The 10,563-nt window shown below is 31.8% G+C and overlaps 1 protein-coding gene across 3 annotated transcripts; it reads left to right on the top strand.

Moving 5' to 3' along the window:
• The first annotated feature begins 1,887 nt into the window (after window positions 1–1,887).
• Window positions 1,888–10,286, top strand: LOC134271521 (multimerin-1-like). Of its 3 annotated transcripts, none has more exons than XM_062753716.1 (2): window positions 1,888–2,355; window positions 9,785–10,286. In XM_062753716.1, exons 1-2 carry the CDS (start codon window positions 1,914–1,916, stop codon window positions 10,189–10,191), a joined length of 849 nt encoding a protein of 282 aa, XP_062609700.1. In that variant the 5' UTR covers window positions 1,888–1,913; the 3' UTR covers window positions 10,192–10,286. The 3 variants fall into 3 exon arrangements, with proteins under 3 accessions (XP_062609700.1, XP_062609701.1, XP_062609702.1); XM_062753717.1 differs by lacking the exon at window positions 9,785–10,286 and adding an exon at window positions 2,468–3,002; XM_062753718.1 differs by lacking the exon at window positions 1,888–2,355 and adding an exon at window positions 9,138–9,609 and having other exon boundaries at window positions 9,785–10,284.
• The last annotated feature ends 277 nt before the right edge of the window (window positions 10,287–10,563 follow it).

A 10,563-nucleotide genomic window follows, 5' to 3' on the forward strand; every position in this document is an offset into this window, starting at 1 on the left:
ATCCTTAAACTCTCTACAGTTTTATTGATTATTTTATGTACTGTAATTTATATCCGGAAACTCAATATGTTTTTGTTTAAAATCTGCACACGCTTATATTTGAGGGCACTTTCTGTAACAACTTTTTTAAAAAAAACATACATTTTTAATAAAATCTGACGAGTTGTGAAAAGTAAAGTGAAACGCTTCATCACACTTAGACTAAGGGCTATTTTTTTTTAAATTTTTTTAAATTTTATATAAGTTTTCGCTTAGGAATTTTATATTAACGCGATGATTCGTTTCTCACTATGCTACTTTCAAAACATCCATCAAAGGATCGGCAGTTATTGCGGCCGAAAATAATGTCCCGTTTATTACTTTTTAAAGAATATGATTCTCACAATACTATCAAGTGATCAACCAAGGAAAATGCACTTAATGCACTATGAGTGATATTTCCTGAAACTGTTAAAATCCCAATAAACCATGGTAGTTCTTTCATTGGTACCAGTGTTTTGGAATAAGAAACCTGTAAGTTTTAACGGATTCCCTGTTGTACACTTGCTTGAAGCATGTTATTTAGTGTTACCCTTCAGATGCACAATGCTTACACATTGAAGAAGGGTTTACAATAAGTGTTAATCAACAGTCTTATTTGTAAGTTTATTAAGGTAACGCAAGTTGAACAAGCATAACTGTGTCCTTAATCTTGCAAAACACACTCTTATCGCGTTAGTCTGTATTTTTTTCCCAAATTCAAATGATACTTAAATATATTGCCATTTTATAAATGTTTGATTTTGCAAAGCAAAAATATTCAATTTTGATGTTGTTATGAAATTTCCTTTTGCTAAATGATTTAACCACTAAAAAATAAGAGCTGAGGCACACGTTAAATGTTTTGAGATTAGTACTATGATTTTTAGCTGTGTTTATTTATAAGAAATCATAACTTGAATAGCTTAATGGATTCTGGAATTCAGAGATCGATTTCCAAAACAAATTTTAACTTATGAATCAATCTACTGTCCCCTGTTTTTTGAAAGCGAGTGAATGTTAAATCTCATTCGTTTGTCAGTCTGTCAGTCTGCCAGAAAACGTTAACATCGGTCATAACTTTGAATAAGAAAAGATAAAGCGTAATTATTTCACATTTACAATACCTGTGACAAGACCTTTTGAAATATGATATGATTTTTTTTAACCCTTTGACTTTGAACTCCTTGTTTAATCTATGTTTAATCTAATTCACTTTTTTAAAAATAATTAACCTAGGTGGTGATATGAATGACCTATGATAAGGCGTTCATACGTGACACAATAAGCTATACAAATAATGATATCTACCAACAAAGACCCCAAAAGTGGAGGACCACAAGTCTGTTATTTGCTTGATATGGGTCTTTCTAATATTCAATCCTTCTAGAAACCTTTGTAACAGATGAAAATCTAATTTGTTTTTGTAGCTATGTATTCCTTTAAATTTCTTTACAATTAAAATCGAATATTACATATATATTTTTGAAGAAACGTTAAAATTTTAATTTTGTAGGGAAATGCTTCTAAGTAGATCAAATTTCCAAAGAATAATGATATATAAATTAGTTAAAAAATTATTTTTCTTTACTGCAGTAAATTTAGGAATAGATTTGAGATCACATTCACAGGTATAGTCTGTTTACATATAAATAGAAAACTTTTCATACGGTGTTCAGTAATTGTTTTGCATTTCCGTTAAATAATTTATAAATAATAAATAATATTTACTCTATTATGAACAAATGAAGATGTGTCCTGTACACTTTATGGAAGTGTGTTAAAGTGTTTCCATAGTAATAAAGAAAATCGAGATCGTATGCACTAAACAATATAAAGAGATAAGAATAATGCTTGCGAAGGAATTAAATCAGGAAACCATTCCTTGATCTATCATGTCGCTCCTTTTACGTCTTACGATATTGAGTTGTTTTATTTGTTTGGTGAATGGAACACGTTTGAATTTCGATGGTGACGAAAGAAATGTTGGTGATATCATCCAAAATCTTGTCAACAGACTTGAGGAACACGAACAGAGAATCCGAGTTCTCGAGACCAAGGATGAAGCCCAGCAACAAGAAATAAATGAACTCAAATCTGTGATTAGAAGAAAAGACTCGTATTTGCGTAGACTTAAGACGTGGATCTCAACAAGAAAAAATGACTTAAAAACTTTGAAAGGGGTTATTGTGAATGAAGAACGAAGGAAACCTGCGAAGGACAGTGTTAAAGATAATAAGAGTGAAAGTAATTTGGTAGGACAACAATCTGCGAGTATTAAGGAAATTCCAAGACAAGTACAACTTCCAAAGAGACTGATCAATAGTCAGCAAAATGGTATGTTAATCATAATACTACATTTATTTACCAAAAAATCATATTACATTTTTAATCTATATGACATGATCAGAAAACAAACATTCAATGTCAGTAATTAATTATATTTCAGTTGAAGTTGTTGCTTTCTATGCCTACATGAGTCACAACGAAATATCAAACAGTCCTCATCATATACTGGTCTTTGATCACGTGATAACAAACTCAAGAGGGTCATATAATCCTTATATCGGAGTTTTCACAGCACCAGAGCATGGTTTTTATGTCTTCAGCTGGACTGTTGCATGCACTTCTGGGAGCTACGCATATACTGAAATCATAAAGAATTCCGATAGCGTTGGTCAAATTATTGTCAATAGTCTTGCAAACATCCTTGATCAGACGTCCACAGGAATGGTTACGACGGAACTGAATGTTAATGATGTTGTACACATTCAGACACACAAGAAATCTGGAGCTAAAGGGACAATTATTAGTTCAGATTCCATGCGCACTTCCTTCACTGGATGGAAACTATGATAACATACTGCAGTAAAGATGCTGTTTTGAAAAAAAAAACAACAACTTATTACAACTAAATTTTACCTAAAATAGATAGAGATAATGGGAGATTTAAGTTCTTGGGAGTGAACAATTTAGAATGTGTTTCTGGGTCTAAATGCTACAAACAAGCGTTTTATAGTTTGTAATTAAATGCAGTATAACTTTTGTTCCATAAATATTAAAGAGCTGATACTTAGATATATATATTAGGTGTCTCTATTCTTAATGTACTATAAGGGTCAATGTAATACTTACAGGTAAAGGTCAATATTCTGCTGTCATCTACTAAATCTTTTAAAATTTTTGTCATTGAAATAATGTTTACATCATATTTTACTCAAAGAGGTAAAGCCACGAACCATCATATTTGGCCCTGTGTTTTTCACAAAAATCGAGTTTCTATTCATGGCTGGTATTATACGTTAATTATTAGAGGACAGCATACTTCTTTTCCTTCCGTAACTCATTTTTAAAAATAACGCGCTTTTAGGCACGTGCGATTGTTTGAAGATGCGACGGTTTCATAAAAACGTTTAAAAATGCCGATTTTTCGACAGATTTTCCCTAAATTAAGTGTGGCCACAGTCAAGAATATCTTTCATACTTACCATATGTATAAATATTGCTGATACGAATCTACACGCTTAATATAATCGTTGTTCATACGTGTGGCCAATATGAAATATGCCTTTACATTTAAATTCTGATGTCGCAAAGATTCGACAGTTTTGTTTAACATTCGGTAATATTTAGTTTATATAACAGTAGTTGTATAAAAATTACATACAATATATTTTAAAAATAGTCAGTAGTTCGTTTGAAACAAAATTTGTGGAGAGGCATGATCTTCGATTTATATTATCTGAATTCAAAACTCAAAAAACATGTTACATTTCTCTTCGTCAGTCTTTGAACATGACGTTAAAAGTAATACAAATACGTCATTGTGACATCATAAAGACTGTAATCATTTTAAATGGTAATTTATTTTTTTTTCAAGATGTGAGATGAATCACTTAAACTTTACTCAATATCATTAAATTACATATATTAACAGAGGTCTATTTCTATTATCTCCAATTTCACCCCCTTTCAATCGTCTGTTTTCGTTTTAAAGCTGTACACTATCTTCGTTATAATTAACAAATGAAAAAATGGACCACCCCCTTTTTCTGGATCCATATCACTCTGAAAACATGGTATATCATAATCACGTCTGCCCTTCGTCATACAATCAAAATAATATTATGCTAGCTTGCTGCTAAAATATTAATAAAAAAGAAATAATGTACGATTTTGAAGGATTTAAACATCAATTGTCTGCAATTCCACGAAACAAAATCTTGAACTTGGATGAGTATATGTCAATATTTCAAGTTCCTTATAATATTACGAGAGGTGTTACATATAATAGCCGCAATTTATATCGATCTATTTTACTTCTAAACAAAATCTATCATATTCTGCTTGTGTATTCCTCTCGAATTGTGATGCCTTCAGAAGAATTATACTTTAAAGTTTTAATTCTTTCTTGAGAAGAAGTTAAAAGAGCTTCATTTTTATACCAAATATATGTACATCGCATAAATACAACACATCAAAAGTTAGCCTGCACCGGTGATTCATTGTTTACATGTTGTGAATGGTGGAGCGGATCAAAATCCTTTTGCGATATTAATTTTATTAACGTGTCTAGTACAATACATGTATGTAATCTCAAACTGGTCCACATATATCAAAATCGAATTCATACGTGCATGTATTCAACAAGCCAGTTAATCCATTTTCTGAAGCTCTCGACAAAAAAATAATGATATCTGTATATACGTATCATAGTAATAAATTATATAAATACTATAGCTTCAATTGTACTAGTAAAGGAACCGATCTGGAATAAAATTCTGTTATTTTTTTTAGTTAAAACTATTGGGCAAAAGGATTTGGACACAGATAAAATATGCGAATGATCAAATATGCGAATGAAATTCTTTCATTATTATCAATATTCAGACCTACGACAAAAGTTAGTGTCAAAAACGTAAGTTTTTACACGTGGTAAAAAAATCTGCGTTGACACTCGCCGTCGATCAGCAACGTCACGTCTTTATGACGTTATTTCTCTGTTTTAGTGAAAATGTCAGAAGGACTCTTTTCTCATGGACACTATTATAGGGGGGGGGGGGGTTCATTTATAAATACAAACATAAATCAACAGGGTAGGGTAATTTACTTTCCTTATTCTATAATTGTAAAAATATCCCCGGCTGATCAGCAACATTGATTTTGTAATTGTTGCATGGTCGAAAGCGTTCCATATCACAACAGCGGGGGTGATCTTTAATCTTCTTTATTGTTAAAAAAATATAATATAGATCTTAAACTGCATAACATATAACTTGCCTTGATCTACACTTGAACGGACTTGCATATTCCAGTTTTTCATCAAAAGGGGTATCAAACATTATATAAAATGACAGCAGTTATTTATTACATGGGGTGTACCAGAATATCAGAATTATCTCGTGCATGTAATTTCGTTGCCTTCATAGATGATAATTTTAAAATAATCTAGCTTGGTATTTAGGATGTGTTATTTTCACATTTTTCTCTCTATCCCAAAGATGATAGCGATTTGATTGGAATTTGTTGAATTGGTAAATTATAAACATTATCTCCTTTGTCTGTGTACCCGGTATTCATCCATGCTCGGATCTAAATGAAGAGACTGGGATTTTCGGAGTTTTAAATACCTATACTAAACTAAGTTAAAGTGACTTTGGATCCCTCCTTGATGACACTGAAACCCTGGAATCTGTGTCGAGTTTGTATAAAAAGTCATGGTTTTATTTGTATGGGAAACACAATCATCATCGCAAACCACGACCACAATGCCCATACTTTTCCATTCTGGGGGAAGAACTGTATGCGGACTCCAGACCGTGTCTTGAGAAGATGGGGGAAACAATCCGAAACACGAGAAAGGATTTTATGTGGATTTATTTTGTTTATTTGGGGGGTTTGCTGTTAATTTGTTTTGTTTGTTTGCTTTTTTTTTTTTTGCATGAGAAGAGATTTCTGGCTTGTATATTTTTTTGACTGTAAAAAAAATTCTGGATCTGCGCCTGTTCATCTGTTGGCGTTTAAAGAGGTTTAGATAAAGTGGTTATAGATTTGGTGATTAATTTACAGTTTATCCAAACAAGTGCCGTCAAATGTCTTTAACTATGAATCTCGAATGAATTTCCAGTATGCATAACAATGTAAACTACCCTAGATCTTCTACCGAAGGGATAACACTTGACGATAAAAACGTGTGAAGGTATATCGGTAAAATTATATCCTTTTATATGTATAGCAAGTCCAAGGGATTATTTTAAACAAAATGTCCATAAAATTAAGCATGATACGCAACAAATACATGTATATATAAATGATAATGTTAATTACACATGACCCTTGTGTTTTGAATAATCGCACAAGTTGCAACGGCTATTAAAACAGCCTTCTGTTGCCTATACTATTATTTCACCCCCCACCCCCCCCCCAAAAAAAAAATGAACACTTAACATTCACTTTTTCGTGACTTAACGGATTTATCAATACTGTGGATGCAGGTAATATTTACACCGTGAATAATTTTCCCCTATTTTCTTTTAATGTATCATTTTAAAAAGTTGTTTTTGATTAAAACAGGACAATATAACACTATTTGACACTTTCTTAGTCAAAGCAAAAACTAGCTAGCTACATGACATTGTATTTATCTCATGATTGAAAACTTCTTAACGGTCCTATGATAAAATTCTTAGGTAGGGTTTATTTTAGCAGATCCCGCTTCCAATAATGGAGAATTACCTTCATTGAAATTACGTTAACGTCTTTCCGATACAATATACATGTGTATATATAACGTCAAAAGTCATGACGTTATACATGTAGATTTTACTTAAAACAATACCATTTTCAAACGACTATAAAAAGAAAACTGGAAAAGATATCACTAAAAAATAAACTGTGTTATAACCCACAAAGTCTAACCTATCACAGATTAAAATATCATTTCTTTTGGGGACAGGGCATATTTTGGCACTTCGTGGCTGTAGCTCTTTAATAGCATCAAGATAGCTTACTGAATTGAAGTAAAAAGGTTTTTCGTAATAAACAGCACCACACAAGTTTGCAATAGATCAATCAATAATTTTACAAAGGACTCATTCTCAAGTGGAATGTCTGCTTTTACAATCTTTTGACGGTGGTCTAATAAGCCAAATTTCAAACTATGTGAACAAAAAATCTGCGGTTGAATTTCTTTTATTTTATATATAAAAAGGGAATTTGTACTCTACAACAAAATATCAAAGTTTCAGAAAAAAATAATTTGGGGGGGGGGGGGGAATTTGGCCTATCTATTATGTTCTTCCTTAAGGAAATCATTGAAGGTCATTCAAAGTACAGAGTGTGGGAGTGGGAGAAAGAGGAGCGCTAGATGTAGATTATAACCTGATACATAAAAAAGAATTATATTGATTATCTAACAAACAATTTTCTCTTAGTAGAATCTACATTGACGTCACTCTTACGTTTGGTCGTCCATCTATTATTTTCCACAAAAAGAGAATTGAAAATTATATTGTAAACGGAATTTATTTTCTTTTTTCATCTTGCTGTACCTTTGTTAAGGAAGGAACTTAGAACATTTTACAAAGCTTTTTTCAACACATAAAGAAAATAAATGTAAAACTGATTAGAAGCGAACCAGGTTCCTTCATCTTAGTAGTCGGCTACTTATCTCACTGTGCTATCGAATCTGTTGAATGACATTGATTTAAAAAAAAAAAAAACTTCAATACAATCTCTCTCTCTCTCTCTCTCTCTCTCTCTCTCTCTCTCTCTCTCTCTCTGAGTATATATTTATATATTAAATAGTACTGCTTATTTGTTTTGTACATTTACAGTGTACCTAAAATGAAAATATTATAATTTATTAACAAATAATAAATACAAGCATATAAAAACGAGGATTTTACTCGGTTTAATATACTCGTAGCGCTACACTACTTGCACACTGAAGTAGTAGGCCTCGGTCCCTGCGAGGCCTCGGCTCCATTACGTTTTAGGAATAGACTTTTAGATTTACCCTTACGTGGAAAACGTGCAATTCAAAGAAGCAAAGGGTTTTATCGAAGAAGCTGATTTAAAAAATAAACGCAGAAATAACTTTTAAAGTAATTGAATTGTTTGAAAACATTGTTATTGGAACTGTGCAATATGATATAATTAATCTATCATTTTATTTTCTCCCGGTTTTGTAAAAGTGAGTCGACATTAAATTTCATTCGTTTATCTGCCTGTCAGTCCGACAGAAAAAAAAAATTAAAATCGGTCAGAAGTTTGAATGAAAAAAGATAGAGCGTACTTATTTTGTATGTACAAAACCAATTGCATGACCTTTCCAAATATATGATTTTTCATTCCGTGTCTCTGAACTAAACGTTTAACCTATTTTTGAATAACTAACTTTAACAAAAGCTCTTCGATAATATATGATAAGGAGTTCATATTTGATACACTATGCCATAAATAATGACGTAATAACTACAAAGACACCTTAAGTCGAGGACCACAATTCCTTGTGTTTGTTTGTTAAGGCTCCTATAATATTCTATCCTTACAGAAACTGTTGTAGCGAAAGAAAACTTAGGGGTATAAACGTTAAATATCAATAGTAATTTGTAATTTATGAACTTGAATATTATGATTCCAATTCCTGTCGCCGTTGTTTTAGTTTTGTAGCCAGTTCTTTTGTAGTCCTTTCAAATTTCTTTATCAGTCAAGTCGAGGATTTCATTTATATTTTTTAAAGAAAGGTTAAAATAGTGATTTTTATGTAATTACTTCACATTTGATCAAATTTTAAAGATTAATTATAAAAAAAATAAGCTTAAATATCATTTCTCTATACTGTAGGAAATTTAGGAATAGATATTAGGACCAATTAACAGGTGTATTTTATTTACATATTTTTATATAACTAGATATTTTTTTTATTTATTTGTACATGTACAGTAATTGTTTTATATTGTCTGTTAAATAATTTAAACATGTAAATAATATTAACTGTTTTGAACAAATGTAGATATATGTCCTGTAAATTTTATGATTGTGTATTAAACATGTTTGTATAGTTAGAAGTTAAAGTGCGTGAGAAACAAAATTAAGTGATAAGAATAATGATTGCGAAGGAATAATATAAGGTGACCATTCCTTGACCGAACATGTTGTTCCTTTTACGTCTAATCATATTGTGTTGTTTTATTTGTTTGTTGAGTGGTTTGAAATTTGATGGTGACGACAAAAATGTTGGTGATATCATCCGAAATCTTGCTAAAAGACTTGAGGAACACGAACAGAGGATCCGAGACCTCGAGACCAAGGATAAAACCCAACAACGGGAAATAAATGAACTCAAAACTGTGATCAGAAGAAAAGACTCGTATTTGCGTAGACTTATGTCGATAATTTCGAAAAGGAAAATTGGCGGACAAACTTCAAGTGGAGCTATTTTGAAAGAAAAAGGAAGAAATCGCATCCATGATGATACAAAGGATCATATGGCCGAAAATAAATTGGTAGGACAACCTTCTTCGAGTTTTAAGGAAAATCCAAGTGAAGTACAGCTTCCCAAAAGACTGATCAGTGCTCATAATTCTGGTATGTATATCTTCATTGTATAATTTTTTACATAAACTCATATCAATACAGTGTATATGTTTACCATCTGAAGGTTATGGCCAGCAGACAAACAGTTTATTTGTGTAATTCAAGACTTGTTTTATCTTTGATATAATTATCAATCATAAAGTAAAGCTTCTGTATTCTGTTACAGTTGGAATTGTCTCATTTTATGCCTACATGAGCCACTATGAGTTAGCAAATGGTCCAGGTCATAATCTCGTCTTTGATCACGTGGTAACTAACACTGGATCGTCATATAATCCGCTAACTGGATTTTTCACAGCACCAGAACAGGGTTATTATGTCTTCAGCTGGTCTGTTGGATGCCATTCTACAAGCTACGTATATACTGAAATCATGAAGAATTCCGATAGCGTTGGCCAAATTGTTACCAATAGTATTAATGACATTGGTAACCAGCTGTCCACAGGATTGGTTATACTGGAACTGAATGCTAACGATGATGTGCACATACAGACACACGCGACACAGGGAGCTAAAGGGACAATTCTTAGTACAAATTTCATGCGAACATCCTTTAGTGGATGGAAACTATAATTTCAAAAATGCAGTAAAGTCAATGTTTTGAAAACCTGTTAGAATTAAATTCCAACTGCAACCGGTGGAAGCATTTGAAAATGTAATGAATGTTATTATACTTCATGCAAGGTTCAGAGGGAGAGAGAGAAAGAAATATGCTAAAATCGTTATTTTTATCAAATCTGAGAATCTGCTTGATCAGGAGTTCCTAATGTAATGACACCTTGTATCCTGATAAATAACAAAGAAATATATATATAGGGATCCTTTTGCTTATCAAACAAACAATTCTCTGTCAGTATTTTTGGTCGGCTATACTTAAGCAATATGGAGATTTGAAAGCTGTATAAACGTTGTCTAAAACGAAGTAAATTGTTGACTTAACAATAA

The sequence above is a fragment of the Saccostrea cucullata genome, unplaced genomic scaffold, assembly GCF_032062105.1.
Source record: "Saccostrea cucullata isolate Sc308-1 unplaced genomic scaffold, CSIRO_AGI_Scuc_v1 ctg615, whole genome shotgun sequence".
NCBI classification, from domain to species: domain Eukaryota; kingdom Metazoa; phylum Mollusca; class Bivalvia; order Ostreida; family Ostreidae; genus Saccostrea; species Saccostrea cuccullata.

What these genes read in the sequence shown, in the direction of transcription:
- LOC134271521 (XM_062753716.1), top strand. Translation starts at nt 1,914, where the DNA reads ATGTCGCTCCTTTTACGTCTTACGATATTGAGTTGTTTTATTTGTTTG. An exon ending in GATCAATAGTCAGCAAAATG is followed by an intron (nt 2,356 to 9,784) that starts GTATGTTAATCA and finishes ATTCTGTTACAG; the next exon opens with TTGGAATTGTCTCATTTTAT.